General features: G+C 37.3%; 1 protein-coding gene across 7 annotated transcripts in view; it reads right to left on the reverse strand.

Moving 5' to 3' along the window:
* The window catches only part of LOC106089503 (cGMP-dependent protein kinase, isozyme 2 forms cD4/T1/T3A/T3B), a 192351-nt gene that overhangs the window by 21278 nt on the left and 149712 nt on the right, over nucleotides 1-21361 (reverse strand). For 6 of the 7 annotated variants that reach the window (XM_059365374.1, XM_059365376.1, XM_059365377.1 and 3 more), the window contains one exon: nucleotides 2610-2829. In XM_059365374.1, the coding sequence (XP_059221357.1) occupies nucleotides 2610-2829 (220 nt within the window). Of the gene's footprint in view, nucleotides 1-2609; nucleotides 2830-2954; nucleotides 4767-21361 lie in introns of all 7 variants that reach the window. The other variant, XM_059365380.1, reaches the window with a different exon arrangement.

Consider the following 21361-nt stretch of genomic DNA (forward strand, 5'->3'; position numbering starts at 1 on the left):
CCTTTACAGAACTCCAGACTGCTAATAGAATAGAAGCACGCACAGAGGTGTTTACCCATTACCCAATGTCATCTCCTTGCAATTTGGGGGGCGGTGACACAAAATGTAATCGAGTCTCCATCTTCTTCTTGTTATCACAAACCCTGCAGAAACATACCTCTCCTTGTGGGTGGCATGTTGGACTCCTATAAGCAATTCATAGTCATGCTTCTTCTGGTTCAGGTTAAGCGACGTGCAGTTCCCAAAGTATCAACTCACGCCCCATTCCCGCGGTCATTGTAGAAGGCGTCCACCCTACCAAGAAACTTGCAAAGAGAATGGCTCACTGATTCCGTAGCACAGTCTGCGTCAATCAGTAATCCATTTCTGGCCAGCTTGTCGGTCACTTCTTTCCCCGCTACCCTTTGATGGCCCGGGATACAGCAGAGCCTGTAAGCCTTTCCGATGGTTCGAAGAAGCTCTTTGCATTTTCTAACAAGTCTCGTTCCATCCAGTTAACAAATCCTGGCGAGGCCGGGCTAACCCTAGCCTAGATACTTTTCTGAAAAACAACATGAACATGTCAACAGGTAAGGCGTCTTCTGGTATTTGAACAAGACGCACTGCATATAACATGATCCCACGCCGCATCTTCAACAGGGCTGCGCTGTCGACCGGAGTCGAGTTTTTGAGGCCTGAGTCCACACCGATGTCGGACTTTGGCTCGGAGTTGAGCATGCTTGCCTCGACTTCGAACCGCTTTCCGACTCCGGCTTAATACTCCGACTACGACTTATACTCCGACCCGAGGAGTCGAGGGCTAGACTCCGCAGCCCTGATCTTCATCCACCAGCAGAACAGAAGCATGTTTTTAGGAAGATCTTTGTAGCCACAACACACTGGTGCAAAGTCCTCAGATGTAGTGACGTTAGAAACTTTCTCTGGGTAGTCCTCTTTGCTCCAGAGATCAGCCCGCCGCAGTACCCTGTTCCTTCTCAATCATCATGCAGAGGTTACAGTTGTCCAAGGCCCGATGCCACATCAGACATCAATAGGAGAGAATAGACCGAATAACAACCGTAAAAATCTAGCGTCCCAGCTCAGACCATTCTCTTTCTTAGCAAATTGCGACAAAAGTAGAGCGCATTCTCTCCTCTTTTGATTCTTTTCTCGACGTTCCTTCTCCGCTTAGTTTTTGGTAGAGAATAATCCCTTAAAGAATTGAAGAAAGCGCCAGCTGTAACCCCTCTAAGACAGGTTTCCTGGAAACACCCAGCATTCTATTTCTGTTAGAAAGTAGACAAAAAGGAAGACAAAACAGAGAGTACGAGACAATTGGCCCTTATCAGATAACTACTACCACATATCCTCTAAAAGAGATAAGAGAACCATCTTTTTGGTAAATCTAAAGCCCTAGATGTTGAAAGGTGTTTCAAGCCAATTCCGCGTCGCACAGTGGGAGTATAGTAAAATATATGCCATTTGAAGTGGCGGAGAAATTTTAAATGGTCTGAGCTGAGGTGATATTAAGATCATGTGCAAAATAAAGGCCCTAGACGGTCCGGGCGCCTCTTGGCAGGGACCTTAAGTTGGTAACCTCGGTATTTAAACAGTTGTTCGGGCTGCTAAATCTGTATTTGTGGTCGGATTTCCAAAGTTCTTTTTTTGCTGGATGGTGCTCGCGTTCACTAATCCAAATCATGCATCGAAATCGATTCACAATTACCTTCGTAAATCGCAAAATTCGAAGCCAGTGTCGGCCAAAACTTCAAAAAATAGAAATTAAAAGTCGAATATTGAACCCAGTGGAGATATTGTAGACCTCAAGCGAATATTTTTGTAGAGTATTTGTGCACTAACCAGCAAAAAACAAATTTTGAAACTTTAACAGTCCAAACAAGTTTTGGAAATACCGAGGTTACTCAAGCTCCCTGCCGGGGAAGCCGGGACTACTCAGGGCTAGGAAATTGTGTGAATTATCTCGGTAACACCTCAGCTCTAAGCATTTCAAATTTTAAAGAGTTATCTCTATATCTTTTTAAATGACATATTTTTTAATAGTTTTTTTTTTTCATTCTATCCCACTGTGCGTCGTATGAACCACAAATTTATTAGCTGTATGATGATATGGACATCATTGTCAAAGAGTCATTTAAAAACGGTCACTTCAATCAAAAACTATGGGGAAAAAGAAATTTGGAGAAGGAGAGCTCCAACATTAAATATTGATGAAGGTGGGAGCGATATAATCATCAACTATGTCTGAGGAGGACATTCCGCCTATTCACAGCTTAAGTGAGGGAAAATATTAAGTCGTCCATACTCTGGTGACAAGAGCTATTAAATGAGAATTTGGAAACTCCTTAGCTGCTCGAATCTACTCATATCTTATTGGGAGATACTAAGCGTTTAATGCCGGATGGGGTGGCCTGCGGATGCAAAAATCATTTTAGAGAATACCTGGTGAAAAAATATTAAAGGAGCTACTACAAATGGGCAAAATGAGTAGGCGTTGTTAACTGGAGGCTTTTAAGTCTCAAGGGCATAGGTTTTTTTGACAATTCTTGTTTGCCTAATGAAGACCAAGGACATCTCTGACGGCTTTAGAATCAAACCATTTCAAAACTCACCTTTTCAAGAAGTCCGTGTATTCAGCTTGACGTATAAGGCCAGTACGCATCATAATGGTCTGGAAACATTGTCGCTCAATGGCCCATAGTTTGCACTCGGTAATGGCGGTGATGGTGGCTGTGCGTTGGCAATTGTATAAAATGGCCAATTCACCCAAGACCTTGGCGCCCGACAATGTCGATAAGTATTTGCCTTCGCGAGAGACTTCCACGCGTCCATCTAAAGATAGGCAAGAAAAACATTTTTACCAAATTGTCTAGAAATTTTCAAACTTCTAAAGGAAAAAGAGAAAAGAAAATCATATGCAAAAAAATTTTAAATTTTGTAAACTCTCAAAATCTTACCATCATCATTTCCATCATTGTCTTTGGCAGTATTTATGGTCTCTATGTCCTGATCTTTGAGATTACCGGTACGCCGTTTGCGAGCATAGGTGTGTATGCGCACTATAAGACGTGGCCTAGGTATGGCAAATTGATCGTGGACCTTTTGAGAATTACGACTACTATTGGAATTGCTGGTGTTGGACGAATGCCCCGATGAGGTCGACGAGTCACTGGCCTGCCGGCTATGATGAGGGGGGTTAACGGGTGCTGGGGGTTGTACCTCTTTTACTCTAAACTCATCCAATTGTTGTGTCATTAAATCCAAGGTATGCTGATTCTGAAGATCAGCTTTGATGTCCAAAGAGATTTTGCGACTACGTGGTACGGTGGGTGGTGGAACGGGTTTTATGTGGGCCTTGGGCACTGCAAAACTGTGATGTGTTTTCTTGGGGCCTTGATTTTGTTGAAATTCCGAGGAGGGGAATTTAACAGACTTGGAACGATTGACTGTGGCCAAAGAAGGTGATTTTGCAAGGGGCACCCCTGGGGAAGGGCGTTCCATGGGCGGGGGAGTAGTTGTTTTGGGTTGCTGTTTCCCTGGATAGAATCTTAAGGTACTACTATCACAGTTTTTATTGTTGTTGTGGTTGCTGCCATTTGAGGGCAGTGTTATTGGCAGTGTTTTGACTGAATCGGTTGGAGTTGGTGTCTTAAGCTCCGTTGTGGATAACAGCTTCTCCCTCAAGGGTTGAGGTTGCTTTGATATCACAGTGGGGTGTTCCTCTTTGCTATTGAAGTCACCCTGTCGTTGTGTGGATGAGTTTTGATTGCTGTTTTTCACCCAGGAATTATTCGTAGCCGGTCGTGTATTGCAGACCATGGTTTGAGATCTTTTCAATGAAGGAGGTTTTATGGAAATCTGTTGGCGGGGTCGGGTTGGACGTTTCGAGGCATTGAGGTCGACAATATTTTCTCCCACTTCTTCCTCGGGATCCACCCAATCATTCCAACTGGGAGCTATGCGGGCAGGTTTGGGTCTAAGGGCCATTGACTTATAACCATTCAAGTTTTTGATGGTCTTTACTATGTTCCTGTCAGCAGTTTCCTTTTCCAAGGCCCTTATCTGATCCAAAGTCATTTGGTATTTATTGAGATTGGAGACACCTTCCTTGAGAAAACTTCCTCCAGAGCCCTGAAAGATTCTCGCTGTTGTCAAAGACTTGGGGGGATTAGGCTTAGCTGTTTCCACCGATCCATTTACTGCCATGTTGCCTGCCTGTGACTTGGCACTCCCTCGAGGTTGGCTAAAATTCTGTTGGGCCTGACACCAATTGGCCTCGTACAGCTCAACCATGACATTATTGCGATCCAGCGATAGACTGACATCCACAGCCTTGCCTGGATAGCATTTCATTTCGATTTTCATTTTGCTGTTTGGGTTTTCTGCTTAGCTCCTCTCAAGTTTTTGTGATCATCATCGATGGGAATGCCGGCAAATGCTCACTATTACGACACAAATCACGTTTCTCTTGATTGTTTTTTTGTTTTTTTATTTTTTTATTTTTGAAGCTTTTGTTTATGTTTATTTTTAATGTAGCTGGCCATTTACTGATGGCCTATTCTCCTCTAACGGGGGCTGGATGTATGTATGACGGCGTATCTTCTTCAAGCGCCCAAGACACATTTGGAGGTGGCAACGGTGGTGGTGACTGGCTGACTGAATGACTGCTGGGACTTTTGATTATTGTTCAACTCATTCAATTACACTTCACTTCACTTTGTTGCCTTACAATTCAATTCCATTCGATTTGAAAGAGAGCCGATGAAAACCTAAACAAAACAAAAAATATTTGGCTGTGTTACCACTACTGCCTAGCTGCCTTTACTGATGTAGCAGCAAAGCGTTGAGTTTGCGTAATCGCCGAGAAGAAAACATTTCGTACATTGCATACCAAAAGGCCAATTATCCAATTTCCATGCTGCTGATACACCGAAAAAAATATTTCGTTTAAAAATTCAGGAAAATGTGGGGAGTTATCTCAGCAATATCTAAAATGCTAACACCGGCACTAAATGTCGATATGAATGTAAAGGGTGATTTTTTTGAGGTTAGGATTTTCATGCATTAGTATTTGACTGATCACGTGGGATTTCAGACATGGTGTCAAAGAGAAAGATGCTCAGTATGCTTTGACATTTCATCATGAATAGACTTACTAACGAGCAACGCTTGCAAATCATTGAATTTTATTACCAAAATCAGTGTTCGGTTCGAAATGTGTTCAAATTTTGACAAATTTTGTTCAGCGATGAGGCTCATTTCTGGTTGAATGGCTACGTAAATAAGCAAAATTGCCGCATTTGGAGTGAAGAGCAACCAGAAGCCGTTCAAGAACTGCCCATGCATCCCGAAAAATGCACTGTTTGGTGTGGTTTGTACGCTGGTGGAATCATTGGACCGTATTTTTTCAAAGATGCTGTTGGACGCAACGTTACAGTGAATGAACACATTTCGAACCGAACACTGATTTTGGTAATAAAATTCAATGATTTGCAAGCGTTGCTCGTTAGTAAGTCTATTCATGATGAAATGTCAAAGCATACTGAGCATCTTTCTCTTTGACACCATGTCTGAAATCCCACGTGATCTGTCAAATACTAATGCATGAAAATCCTAACCTCAAAAAAATCACCCTTTATATGACAGCTTTACTTATCTAGTTCTATAAACTGTCAAATAGACTAATTTCAAGGCTTCATTAGGTTTTATCAAAATGGCCTTAAAAATCTAACATCCTTAAACATATTTCCGCATTTTAAAGAATTTTCGGGATTTTAGTTGGGCATTTTTGTCAAGTTTTGGGGATTTTTATCCTAATGTCTTAGAAACATCGAAAATACTTAAAATGTCACATTTGTATACATATTTCCCAATTATGGGAATTTTGGGATTTTTTGGTAAAATTGTTGGGGGTTTTTGTAAAATTTATGGGAATTTGAAATTTTACGGTGTTTAAATATTAACAAGTAAAAGTGTGCTAAGTTCGGCCGGGCCGAATCTTAGAAACCCACCACCATGGATTCTGCTAAAATATGGGAGCTATATCAGGTTATAGACCGATTTGGACCGTACTTGGCATAGTTGTTGAAACTCATAAATCGGATGAAAATTGCGGCTTACAGGGGCTCAAGAAGTCAAATTGGGAGATCGGTTAAAATGGGAGCTATATCATATTATTGAACGATTTGGACCGTACTTACCACAGTTGTTGGGAGTCATAACAAAACACCATGTACAAAATTTAATCCAAATCGGATGAAAATTGCGGCTTGCAGGGGCTCAAGAAGTCAAATCGGGAAATCGGTTTATATGGGAGCTATATCAGGTTCTTAGCCGATTTGGACCGTACTTGGCACAGTTGTTGGGAGCCATAACAAAATACCATGAACAAAATTTCAGCTAAATCGGACAAAAATTGCGGCTTGTAATTGCTTAAGAAGTCAAATCGGGAGATAGTTTATATGGGAGCTATATCAGGTTATTGGCCGATTTGGATCGTACTTGACTCAGATGTTGGAAGTCATAATGGAACACTATGTGCAAAATTGGACAAAAATTGGGGCTTGCAAGGGCTCAAGAAATTAAATCGGGAGATCGGTTTATATGGGAGCTATATCAGGTTCATGACCGATTTGGACCGTACATAATACAGTTGTTGGAAGTCGTAATAGAACACTAAGAGCAAAATTTCATCTAAATCGGACAAAAACTGCGGTATGTAATTGCTTTAGAAGTCAAATCGGGAGATTGGTTTATATGGGAGCTATATCCAAATCTAAACCGATATGGTCCATTTGCAATGTCCGATGACCTACATAAAAATCAAGTATCTATGCAAAATTCCAAGCGGTTAGCTTTGCGCGTTCGATCGCTATCGTGATTTCGACAGACGGACGGACATGGCTAGTTAGACTGAGAATGTCGAGACGATCCAGAATACAGGGTGGCTGATGAATATTGCTACAATGATGAATATTGCTACATTTTTTTTTCGATGTATGGAATACATTTTTCTTTTATTCATGTTAAATTAAATTATTAAATTAATTATTAAATTATTATTAATTAAATTAATTAATTAATTAATTAAATTAATTATTAAATTATTATTATTAAATAGAAAAAAAGTTATTACATTTTTTTTTGGTAGCGGCTTTCATCAGCCACCCTGTATATATGCCTTAGGGCGCCCCGGTAGCCGAGTTGGTAGCGTGCTTGGATTACCAGTGCAGGGGTCGTGGGTTCGATTCCTGCCAGAAGCCTTGGTCTGTCGCTACTGTGGTATCACAATGCAATTAAAAATTTTCTAAGTGAGTATGTAAAGGACTGCCACTCTTACCTAATCTAACCTATGGGGTCCTACATCAATGTTTTGAGATCTTACAACGGAATGACTAGATTAGTATACCCCCATCCTATGGTGGTGGGTATAAAAATATTGAGCATATTGCGGACTCTCAGTTTCTTTTTGAAGGCAGTTTTTTTGGCAATTAAAATTTTTTAGTTTTTTTTAAGACTACTGTGAGGTATTGCTTATTTGGCCACTTTTTTTAAACACTTTTCTTGATTTAATGGAATTTTAGGGGATTTTTTGCTAAAATGTTGGGAATTTAAACTTTTCGGTTACTCGAGGGCTTTATAAATTCCTAAACTTTTTCTCAGTGTATTGCTGGTCTTTCCGTTGCTGCTGGTGTGGTGTGCTGATTTAAGTCTTTTCTTTCTTTGGAAGTTTGTTTTTTTCTAGCTTTTGGTGTGGCAATTATTATTACAACATTTGATGGCAACAACGCATCATCAATTTTGAATAAAAACCATGCAGGTTGGGTGTGTACTCAGCAAAGTGCTAGTTTTGGAATTCTCAATGATTTTAGCCGGCTAAAAAAGCTACCATGCAAAAGTGATGACATGACAATGACGTCTTTATGATGGCAATTTCTGTCTATAAGACTCTTAGATGGCCGGCACATAAGGGGCATACCAGGCCGACTGACTGACAATCAGTTGGTCAGTCATTGCGGCAATGGTCAGTAGTGTGCTTTAGAAATTTTAAAATTCATCAAAGTATTTGCCAATTACCAGTTTCGATGTCTCTATGCGTACGTAACTTCAGTTACGTTATCACAATATTTTCATACTTTCTTTGATGTGTCTGTCTATGAAACGTTAGATAAAACAAACAGAAGTTGGTTGTTAAAATTGTGACGATAAGGAGCGGCAGTTATTAGATAGATACACCTACAATGATTGGAATGCTTTTAAGGGGCCCACAAAAAAATCTGAGACAAGTATTTTTTCTGAAAGCCTACAGCCAGTAATGGTTTTAGGTTAATTAAAATAGTTGGAAATTTTTGAAAAACACATAAATGAATGTAGCGCAACAAACTATCAGTTATATTGAAAAGAATGCGAAGTCCAAAAAAAAGTGTTTCCAAGTTCACATGGGTATATCTGTGAAACTAGAAATTATATTAAATTACAGTCGAAACTGCATAACTGTAATACGCTTTAGCGAAAAATCCCGCTTAAGTGAAACTTAACGGTTAGAAAGTCATTTTTGTTGTTATTCGCTTAACTGAAAAAGTTTTTAAATTCCATTTCTATGTGAACCTGAAATCGCATAAGTGTAAAAGTTATTTCTGTGAGAATACGTTTTATTGACGACCCGAAGCCAATAAAACATTTTGATATATCGCTAATGATATATCAAATATATCGCTAAAGGGTTTTACTGAGCATTGCCCATTTCCAACTAAAGTTATTTTATACGTATTTGTTTGATAATTCGCTTGAACTCATGGTTATATCACATAGCTGAAAATTAATTTCACTTATCCGCACTAAGCTAAACTGAACATTTCGGATAAGTGAATAAGAGTTTCACTTATCCGGTTTCGACTGTATATTGTTTAGAAGCCACCAAAAGCATTTGCTTTGGAGTTCAAGTGTAATAGTGTGATTGTTTTAAATTTAGCTGGAAAATCACAACAGGCTATTGTTGCCAAACTATAACACCTTAAAGTGAACAAAATGTTTGTGTATTGCAACATAAATCGTTATAGTGATAATGGTAGCATTGCCAAACGCTATGGTGGAGGTTCTGAAAAACTACAACAACACCTAAAATGGTTGGGGCAGGGAAGTTCTCCAATTCAATGAAATCCACAACGTAGTGCCAATCAAATGGCTTAAGATCTGAAGATATCCCGTGAAAGAATGAGACATATGTTTGAAAAACACGCTCAAAATAGAGCCTCACAAATTCCAAAGGGCTCACGATATTGCGCCAAAAAGATTAACTCTAAAGAGTAAAGGAGTTGCTGCGTTTGCGCTAATGTGAAAAAATTCCAATTCGTAAACTCCCAAAATTATCTGAACCTGGAAACGGCTACCTGAAGTAGTTTTCCATCGCAAGTGTTGGTATGTGCAGCCGCGACTGCAGATGGCCGCTTTCCAATCGTTTTCATCGGCATAAAAGTAAATACGACTAATTATCGAGAAATTATCGAAAAAAATGGAGTCGTGGGCATACTAACATTTCGGTCACAAACCATGGACGTACCAACAAGACTTGGCAAAATGCAAATTTTGCTCATGAAGATTCCACTAAGGAACAGGGGCAAACTTCTCACATATCAATGAGTGCAGTCCGATTCAGGTTTATGCTCAATGATAGGGGCCCTCCTTTTTATAGCCGAGTCCGAACGGTGTGCCACAGAGAGAAGTCTTACATGACATAGTACCTCACAAATGTTGCCAGAATTAGGAGGGGCAAACCACCGCTGAACATTTTTTCTGATGGGCTCGCCAGGATTCGAACCCAGGTGCTCAGCTAAACCGGATTTTAGCTCCCGGGAGAAAATAGATCATTTTCTTTTCTTGATACGCAAAGGGAGAGTGGACCCTCCTCCTTAGCCTAACTTTCAATATCGCCAGATTAGGAAGATGTATACTGTGATGCAAACGAATTTTTGTTTGCATCCTTATATTAAACCAAAATCATTAATCTAAAAAAAATATAGGTCAAGCAAGCGCCCCATTTGATTTTGATTTGGCCATTCCATTGAATTGAATATAATATGATTTCCCTTGAATTGAATTTTGTAAAAATTTTAGGTCAAGCTGCTGGGTGAATGTCCCACACTACTATTGCGGATATATTTGCAGATCGGGGTAGTATGGGAGTTAACTAAATGTTCGTTAAGAGGCGAGTACAAATCTTACATACAAATTTGAAGAAAATTTGATCCAGGAATGACCTGTGGGTCACTAAAAGTTTTGTATCCAAATGAAAGTAACTTTAAGTTCCATGGTCATTGTGGCACATAGTTGAGCATATCCGAATACGAAACCGAACGGTTGGATTCAAATCCTGGTGAAAAGATTAGACAAATTTATTCAGCGGATGTTATCTCCTCTCCAAAGTTGAAGCTAGCTATGAAGTTTTCAGCCTTCGAAGACTGCCTTACAAAGTCATGTCCTTAAGAGGCACGGCGTTCGGATTCGGTTACAAAAAGCGTATCGCACATCGTTTAGCTCAAATTTTAATAGTACAGCGCACATTGATATGAGAGATGTTCTACTTTTTTTGTCTTTGAAGGTATGTTTGTGAATAATTTTGCAAAATTTTTTAAGAAACATTTACTTTGAAGAAAAACATACACCGTGCTAAGAAGTTGTAAATAAAAAAAAACAAGTTTTCAGAAAATTAGCTAAATGTCTTTTAATTATAATTTCAGGGTATATTAAAAATATGTGTGAAACATCATAATGATCGTCACTTGATATTAAGGTGTGAATCACAATTAACACTCCTTTATATAACACCTGTTTGGCAAACCACTAAATTGTAATTCAAAAAACAAAAGTTTGCAATTCCGGAATACGAATTTCTTCAAAATCCAAAAATAAATTCACAATCTTATCATTTAATTGAGACTTCAAATTTGTATGTCTGCAGATTTTCTCCTCATTCGAGATCAGTCCTTAATTGTTTTAAATTAAAGAACTTAATGAAGATTTGGAACAACTTTAGATGCAAATAACCGGAAACCACAAAAAAGATAGCTTCAATAATTAAAAAAGTCAATAACTTTTTGTAGTTCCATTTCGTTGCCGATTTTATTAAGGGCGAGAGGGGGTCATTCAAGGATTTTTTAAACAATTTTATGGAAGTTAAGTAACCTTTTTTGTATTACTAGCAACCATGAGTAATTCACTATTGCAAGTTTTAATTGAAGTTTAAAAGCAGTTTGGTAATTGGGGATAATATGATTTCCCTTGAACTCATGCGGCTTAAGCGAGCGATTTTAAGGCTGCGTTGTCAATTTGGATTTTTAGGCTAAAAAAAGTTCTACATAATTTTAAAAACTTTCAAAATTGGGAATAGTAGGATTTTACTTGTATTCGTACTTGTATGATATTATCATTCTGGAATTTGGTTCTACTTCTACTTTCAGACTTTCTTTCATACATATGCCACTTTTATTGACTTCCCGTTTTTTAAACTTGATTTGAATTAAAAACTCATTCGCAAATATTCCCCAAAAAAATTTGATTTCTAAAAATTAGTCACCTTTCTGATTTGCTATGGCTAACAGCTCTCGAATATCCAAAATATCGAATAGTTTACATAAAATTGCCACGCTCACATTTTGCTGGATAAGCAAGACCTAGATTAGATCGTGTATATCCAAACCTCAGACAGGTTTCAACGTTCTTTTGGGAATTGTATTGACTGGCATTGGGTGATGGCAAAATTAACACTTGAAAGTATTGCTGCAAAAACAAAAAATCGATTCAGCCACGTTGTAGGATAACCACATGATTTGAATAAATCAGCAAAAAACCGCAAAAAATATATAAACAAAACTTGATTTACTTATTTTGGACAGTCATGACTAATGCATTTTGATTTAATTACTAAAATAAGAAAAAAATTTAAAAAACATTTCATTTATTGTCACTTGAATAATACACATTTGTATGCAAAACATGATCATCAGCAGCAGAGCTAAAAGGGTAACTCAAATAGTAGTAGTATCGAAACAATGGAAAATTTGATACAAAATTTTTGATTTTTAGTTACAAGAAACAAAAAACACACATAACAAGTAAAAGCGAGTAAGATTCGGACGGGCCGAATCTTACATATCCTCCGAATCTTACATATCCTCCGAATCTTACATATCCTCCGAATCTTACATATCCTCCGAATCTTACATATCCTCCACAGAATCCTCCGAATCTTACATATCCTCCGAATTTTACATATCCCCCGAATCTTACATATCCTCCGAATCTTACATATCCTCCGAATCTTACATATTCCCCGAATCTAACATATCCTCCGAATCCCACATATCCTCCGAATCTTACATATCCTCGCGGATCGCATATTACACGTTATTTGAATGATTTTTCAATATATATGCAGAAGATACATCTACAGAATACAGATGGACCATACTTGTCATAACTATTAAAATTCATAAAAAATTGCGCCCTCTAGAGGCTCAAGAAGTCAAACCGGTGGTCTGTTTATATGGTAGCTATATCAGGTTGTAAATCTACTTGAACCACACTTGAAATGGCGGCTGGAAATAATAACAAAACTTTGCGAGCACGATTTCGCCAAAACTAGAGCCTCAAGAAGAGAAATCTGAAGATCGGTTTAAATGTCACCTATACAAGGTTTTGAAACGATTTTGAACAATTTGTGTCACAGTTATGGTAAGTCAAAACAAGACACATGCAAAATTTTTGCAAAATTGGATAGGAATTGCGCCCTCTATCGGGAGATCGGTTTATATTGCAGCTGTATTAGGTTATGAACCGATTTGGACCCTTCTTGCCACACTTATTGCATGCGAAATATCAGCCAAAGTGGTTATGGTTGGTTATTGAGCTAGGGGCTCAATAAGTGAAGATCCGAGATTGGTTTACAATGCAGCTGAATCAGGTTTTGAACCGATTTGAAGCATTCTTGCCACAGCTATTGGAAGTCAAAATAAATTCTCTTATGCAAAATTTCAGCCAAATCGCACAAGGATTGCTCGCTCCAGAGGTTTAAGAAGATCCGAGATCGGTTTATATGGCAGCTATATCAGGTTATGAACCGATTTCCAACATTCTTGATACTGTCATTGAAAATTCGAAACAAAACCCCTTATGCGAAATTTAAGACAAATCGGGCAAGAATTGCGCTCTCTAGAGGCTCAAGAAGTCAAAATCCGAGATATGTTTACATGGCATCTATATCTGGTTATAAACCAATTCAAACCAATCTTGGCAAAGCTATTGGAAGTCATTACAAAACACGTCGCGCAAAATTTCAGCCAAATCGGTTAAGAATTGCGCCCTTTAGGGGCTCAAAAAGTCAAGATCCGAAATCGGTTTATATGGCAGCTATACCAGGTTATGAACCGATTTGGATCATTTTTGGTACTGTCATTGGAAGTCAAAACAAAACACATTATGAGAAATTTAAGACAAATCGGGCAATAATTGCGCTCTCTAGAGGCTTAATAAGTCAAGATCCGAGATATGGTGCAAAATTTTAAGCGCATAGCTTATCTGACGGACTTGGAATGTCTAGAGAATCAAGAATATATACTTTGTTGTGTCTCCGATGTCTTGTGTCTCCCATGCCATTATAGGCGTATGTCTATAGTGGCATGGGGCGGATTGATATCCGCACCCTCTTTTTAACCTAACCTAACCTGTGTCTCCAATCACTATTTCGATGTTTTACAAACAGAATGACGAAATTAGTATACCCTAATCCTAAGGAGAAGGGTATAAACTGGTGAATTTCCTACCTTTTTATTATTTTTGTAAATATTTGACCAAGATTCCCTAAAATCCTTTTAATTTTTTGTTGATAAAATCTATAAATTTTAACCCGTATAACATCGTTCTTATTCAATAACCCTTTACCGCAAACATATCTGAAACAAATAAAACCCGATTGACAGACGTTTCGGGAGAACCGGCTGGCAAATAGAGCCCAATACACAATAGAGTTGAAGTTGAAATGACAAGGTCAACCAGTCTCATTGGACGAATGGCCTGGTCAAAGAGGTAAAGAGAAGCCGGACAATTTGCTACGAGTACAACTCAAGTCAGGGGAACATTAACAAAATTAAAGCAAGCAATGGCAAATTCAAACTTAAGTTTATTATAATAGCCGGTATAACAATTATAAGACACCATAGATCTTGGCCAGAATTATCTTGGTTTGTCTTAAGTCCCACCCCAAACCCCCCTTCCCTCCAATTGACTGAAGTATGATAATTCAACTCACATTAAAAAGGGAAATGTGCAAAAAAGACACAGAACAGAAAAACCTGTTCAAGTGGTCCACCATTATGGCGGCACTATTCTACTCTTGCTGCTTGTTGATCGGTGAAGTGGAAAAGATCACTTGTGATTGGTGCCCCCGCATACAGTGTGGTAGGTAGTAAAGTAAAGTATGGTAATTCCAAAGCTGTTGGTAACGGTTCTTGGGTTTCAGGTATTTCTTCTCAACCAACGAACCAGAATGTTAACTGCTGGTGGTGGTGGTGTCGTTGGGGATGTGGGGGAAAATGGAAGTAGGTATTACATTATGACCACAAATTGGCCATCATCAACGATGTGTAGAAGACCATTTACAGAATTGCATAAGTAGCAGATTTTTTAATGTTTCTCTTTCCTTAGAGTTATTTGATGGAGTGGGTTTTTGAAAAAGATGGGGTCATAAGAAAACGCAAAAAATAAAAACAAAATCTTGGTGTAAGAGTGAATCAAGGGAAAGTAGAAGTGAAGATAAAACCTTTTTCTGCCAGTGTAAACATTTGCGTTTTACCATTCGAAAGCTCCTGGTCTTCTTCATTTGTTGAGAGTTTTGAATTTGGATCTATTTCTAGGATTGTCCTTTTGAACAACATTTTTAACACCCCCTTCACATTGCCTCTAATCCGTTAAGAATATCTGCAACGTCTTTGTAGTTGATTTCTGGTCAACAGAAGTTGTCTCAAAATCTTCTTAAAAATTATGTTTCAAGTTTAAAAATGGAAATCAGTAGCTTGTGGGTACCCCCTCTCTGATAGATCATCCAATTTGATGAAAGAGAAAGGATGCCAAACAGAAAGAGAATTTACCGTAAAAATAAGCATTGTTGAAAATACCACCATATTGTCCTTTGGCCTTAAGAAGTCAAGATTCAAGATAGGTTTATATGGCAGCTATATCAGGTTATGGACCGATTTAAACCATATTTGACAAAACACATCATGCAAAATTTCAGCTATATCGGATAAGAATTGCGCCCTCTAGTGGCACAAGAATTTAAGATTCAAGATCGTATCAGGTTATGGGCTGATTGATACAATACTTGGCACAGTTGTGACAAGCGATACCAAAACTTCACGTGCAAAATTTCTGCCCTCTATTGGCTCAAGAATACAAGACCCAAGATCAGTTTGGCAGCTATATCAAGTTATGCACCGATTTGAAAAATTTCAACCAAATCGGATAAGAATTGCACCCTCTAGATGCTCAAAAAGTCAAGACCCAAGATCGGTTTATATGGCAGCTATATCAAAAGATGGATCGATTTGGCCCATTTACAATCCCAACCGACCTACACTAATAAGGTATATTTGTGCAAGCTTCTAGCTTTACTCCATCGTATGTTAGCGTGCTTTCGGCCAGGAAGGAAGAACGGACAGATGATCAAGAAGATATATATTTTATGGAGTTTTATACGCATATTTCGAAGTGTTACAAACGGAAAGAGGAAGTTAGTATACCCCCCAACCTACGGTGGAGGGTAAAAAAAAGTCCAGATCACCCAATAAACGGATTTCTGCCAAACGCATAATCGCAGTCGCAGTATAAAAACCGCATAAAATGGTGATTAAACAGACTCTATGTGTCTATGTGACATTTGGACTCAAATTATATCGCCGTAACATCATTGGGAATCGCCTAAACGGCCCGACATTTATTGAGGAATACAAATGTCGGGAAATTTAAAAATAACCACATTATTCACTCCGAATTGCTCAGTCCCTTGTCCATTAGAAGCCCTGCTTTGTGTGACTAGTCTAAAGATTTCAAATATGTTTTTGCATTCTTTTGATGTTTATATTTTCTTTATGCAGGTTTAATCAATTAACACCAAAACAGTGGAATTTTTGCCTTGTATTAGAAGGTCTTCAACATCTATCTTTGATAGTTTCATCAATTTCACCAATGATTTTTTTTAATTTAAATCACCATGAATTACAAGTATGGGGGGGAAAAGAATAAAAAAAAAATCAGTAAAGAAAGGCAAAAGTCGGTCGGTGCCGACTTTATAATACCCTACACCTACCCTATAGGTACAAAGTGAGAGCTATGTCTAATTCTGAACCAACTTTAATGGACCTCGCCAGATGTTTTCAGATGGGTTATTAAACAATCCGTATCACATTTCGAGCAAATATGTTCAAACTGTAATAACAACGTTTCACAAATGACAACAATATTGCAAATTACCCGAAATTTGACGGATATATATATATATATATATATATATATATATATATATATATATATATATATATATATATATATATATATATATATGGGAGCTATATCTTATTCTAAACCGATTTCGAGCAAACTTTTCAAATAATATGGTACTCGTCGAGAAAAGCGATGTACAAAATTTTGGCAAGATTGATCAAACAATGCGCTTGCAGTGGTTTTAGAAATGAAAATCGGGCGATATACATATATGACGTCTTTATCTAAATCTGGGCCGATTACTGTGAAATTCACCAGTAAGGCCAGAGTCATAAGAGAATCCTTCCTGCCAAATTTCGAGAGAATCGGTTAGAAAATGAGCACTTTATTGCAATATTTATCAAAATCGGACGAACATATATATGGGAGCTATATCTTAATCTGAACCGATTTCAAGCAACCTTCTCAAATATTGTGGCAGTCGTCAGGGAAAGCGCTATACAAAATATTGGGAAGATTGGTTAATTAATGCGACCGCAGTGACTATAGAAGTGAAAATCGGGCGATATATATGTATGGCAGCTATATCTAAATTTGAACCGATTTCTATGAAATTCACCAGTAATGTCGAAAGTCATAAAAAAATTCTTCCCGCCAAATTTCGAGAGAATCGGTTAACAAATGGCCATTATATGGCTTCACCTCTAAGCCGAAAAACATGCCTGTACCAAATTTTAAGACGACCGGCTGAAAATTGCGACCTGTAGTTTGTACACAAATTAACACGGACAGACAGACAGACAGACGGACATAGCTGAATCGAATCAGAAATTGATTCTGAGTCGATCGGTAGACTTATTAATGGGCCTATCTCTCTTCCTTTTGTGTCACAAACAAATTCACTAAGTTATAATACCCGTACCACAGTAGTGTTGTAGGGTATAAAAATAATAAACCAATGACATGACAGTAGACAGAAGCTATTCTCTAATCTCTTGAGATTTCATCATTTCCTCAGATTTATATGAATTCAGTGAAATTTGTATAGAGTCTGAGTTGACATTTTTGTTGAAACGATGTCATAAACCTCAACAATGCAAGATAGGACGATATTAGGGTGAGTCGTATTAAATGCTGTAGGAGGAAAATCAACTTTTTAATGGGCAATGGGCTATTTTTATTTTTAATCCTTTAGTTAGCTTTTTTCGAAATTTTGTTGTGTTTACTTTTTTTAGATAATAGGTATTATAAAAATAAATAAAATCAAGAGTATATAAAAATTAAAAATAAATAAAAATTTTAAAAATAAACTCAAAAATGGAAATTTTAAACTTTAGTCCAATCTTTATTTGGAAGCCAAAAAAATGTAGTTACAAATTTGTTTAAGTTTTCAAACACTTGCGCTATTGTTTTAAATATTTATGAAATTGTATTTCCCCACCCTAATACACATATACTTGTGAATGTGTAGAGCTTTTGTTTGCATGCTCATTATGATGCTCAAAATCAATAAAGATTTGAATGAAATCAATTTTTTGATTTCATTATAATATGCCCCATCGTGTGATCGACTCCAAATATCATTTGGCTAAGCGTTGGTTTTGTATAAACGAAACTAAATGAAGCGAATTACAAGATGACAGGCAGTTAGTTCATGGTAAACCTGCTATTTCAGTATGGATGACAGGGTGAATTTCCAATGCAGCTAAAAATAAATTGGAGAAATTATTATCGAAAATGTGGTCTGGGTACAAGATTAACATATTTTGATTAAGATACATAGATAGTTTAGATAGTAATTTGACACGTGAAGAAAATAAAGAAAGGAATATGGCGGTAGCCATGTGGCTAAACAAAATTCCCCAAAGGAGACTAAATCCAAAATGGAATTAGAAAAGGGGATTTGTAAGAAAACCCTTTTTGGTTAAGGGTCGTATCTTTTAAAAGGTTGAACATATGCTGAACGAGGTCAGGAGGAATTTGGTCGCAAATTCCATTTCTTTCATTTTAACATTCATAGGTTTTCATTTTAACATTTATAGGTAGTTAGCCATCTTTATTTACTTTCCCAAACAGGTCTTTTAGTACTTGTAATGAGCAGTCAAAACAGGGATTTTAGATTTTAGTAACATATTAATTTTGTTGGTTTTGTTAACATTTTCAATGCAGGTCATACCACATTATTGACTTATGAGCCCAGCTGGCTACCATTGGAGTTATATTAATTATCATGATTGTTTTTTGTTTGTTTTTGGAACCATGCTGGGAAATATAATGACCCAAGGTTTTGTTTGGTTAACCTTAAGCCATATGGGGGATTTCTCTCAAGAATGACTAACAACATGCAGCAGAAAAAGAATAAGAAGTCGCATATCGACCATCAACCTCATCATCATCATAGCCATTGTGGTATGCCCTTCAAATCAAGCTTCAATTTATGTACTGAGTTGACGACTACAATACTCCACCATATGAAGTACGACGTTAAGCCTTCCATCCATACGTCCATCAGTCTAACTTTGGCTTTGAGCACCACGTAAATTTTGAAATTGGCTTAATTAAGGAGTTACTTCACACCGCTCTATGCCGGCATACGACGACTCTTTAATGGCTTCAAAGACCTTCGGCGATATTTTAACTTTTTTTTTTTGCTTTTGTGTTTATGGGTTCGATTTAAAAGCAGAAGAAGCAAAGCGCGATTAAGTCTAAACTAAATGAAGAAAACAAAACAAGAAGTTGTGAAAACATTAGCAACTAAAATGTCTTCATTTAACCTTTTCAAACAAGTATTTTTGTGATGATGAACCTTAAACAAATACCACACAAAACGATTGATATTTGTTATTATGCTGGAAAATATCAAAGTTTAAACGAAATAGTTTTAGAAGGAGAAGAAACAAACAAAAACAACAACAACAGCACACCAGTTTAAAAGTTAAGTCAACTACACGTGCTCCCATTAGTCAAAGGCCCTCCTCAAGCCTCTCTCTCTCTCTCTCTCTCTCTCTGGGCACTCATAAGCTGCTGCCAACTTCACACTTCATTTCAGGTTTTGTTTTGACAAAGATACCTGTGGGTTTGCTTATATGTGGGCAGTGTTGCCAATAGCATGAGTTCAATAAATTGAAATTGATTTGCTGTTAATATAGTGCGGGTAATGTTGGGGATCAAGCAATGGCTTTTATTGAAGTGAGTGGCATTCTCGAGTAGTAACCATACTACCTTTTTATTTTTCTCAAACATGAAAGAAAATACTGAATGGTGATTTTCACACTCAGAACAGTTATATGAATTGCACAGTAACTGTTTTTTGAGCAGCAACAATAACAATTGATACATTTATGACCCATGCAGCGTTGCCGTTTTGGGCTTTTTCTACCAAATTTGGTAGGATTTATTTTAAATTTTAAGGGTTTGACTTTGACATTTTGACTTTGGTAGATTTTTAGCGAAATAGTATTTTTTATTTAGTCATTCCATTTACAACACATTAAAATATCCTCTAACGACCCTACAGAATAAATATATTCTTGATTGTAGTAAAATTGTAAGACAATTTAACGATGCATGATGTCCGTCCTTTTGTGGTAATTACGCCACATTCTTCGAAATTTGGGATATGCAGCCGAAATTTGGGACCGATCCATATTTTTTCCGTAGGCAGGTTAAGGTCTTTGAGAGCTACCATATAGACCGATCCGTCGATTTAGGATCATAAGTTCATAACAGTAGCATTTATCCGTTTTCTTTGAAATTTGGCTCAATGAGTTGTTATAAGCCTCAGATATTCGGACAGAACATGATCAATATTGGGGTATATTTATTTATAGCTGCCATATAAACCAATCTGCTGATTTGATGTTTTGAGCCCGTAGAAGGCGCAACATTTATTTTATTTTACTGATATTTGATACAGTGAGTTGCAGTAGCGCCATATATACTAATCTCACGATTTAAGATCTTGAGCCTATAGAAGGCAAATTTGTACTCGATATCGCTGGAATGTGGAAAAGAGTTTTTTTAGGCCTATTTATATCCGTATCGAGTATGGTTTTATTGGTATCATATCGTGATGTATATAACATATAGACAAATTTCTGATTTAGGGGCTTGATTCCAGAGAAAGCGCATTTTTACCCCATTTCGTAAAATATGGATAAAAAGTGGCGCGGCTTTACTTGTTTTATGTTAAATTATAAGAAGATTGGGTATATTTTCATTTAGTTTATAAATTTGGTAGGTTGAGAGGATACTTGGTAGGTTTTTTGAATAATGTTGGTCCGAAATTTTTTTTGTATTGGCAACACTGTACCCATGATGCTTTAATTAGTTCGAGAAAGTGGTGAATTATCACACTGTCGATAACAGTCACTAATGGTGTGATGGTTTTAATGTTTAATGGCCCTTTTAGACGGTACATCATGATCGTACTCATCGTGTATACGTGTTGATTACAGGTTTTGCCAAAAACGGTATACCGACTTTTTCTTTCCTTTCCTTTGATTTTATTTAATTTTTCATACTTTACTTCTCATTTCTTAACTCGATTTGCCACAGAATGTGCTTTTCAATATCTATCAATAAATGATTACACATTTTTTTGTAAACGGAAACACATAGCCGTTATTCATCGAAAAAAGTCAAATGATTTTGATTTTTCAGCCATAACTGATGGTTAGGTGTACATGTGCATTGTTTTCACCAATACTATTACAATGACCATACATCAGATGTACCATGTAAACTCAGCATTACGATAGGATAGAATGTAAAGCATGAGAACAAATATCGAATGGTGAGTTTCAAACTCAGAACGTCTCAATTTAATTGTTCTGTGATTATTTTCTTTAAGCAACAACAATTACAATTGATT

Source organism: Stomoxys calcitrans, chromosome 3 (assembly GCF_963082655.1).
Source record: "Stomoxys calcitrans chromosome 3, idStoCalc2.1, whole genome shotgun sequence".
Lineage (NCBI taxonomy): Eukaryota > Metazoa > Arthropoda > Insecta > Diptera > Muscidae > Stomoxys > Stomoxys calcitrans.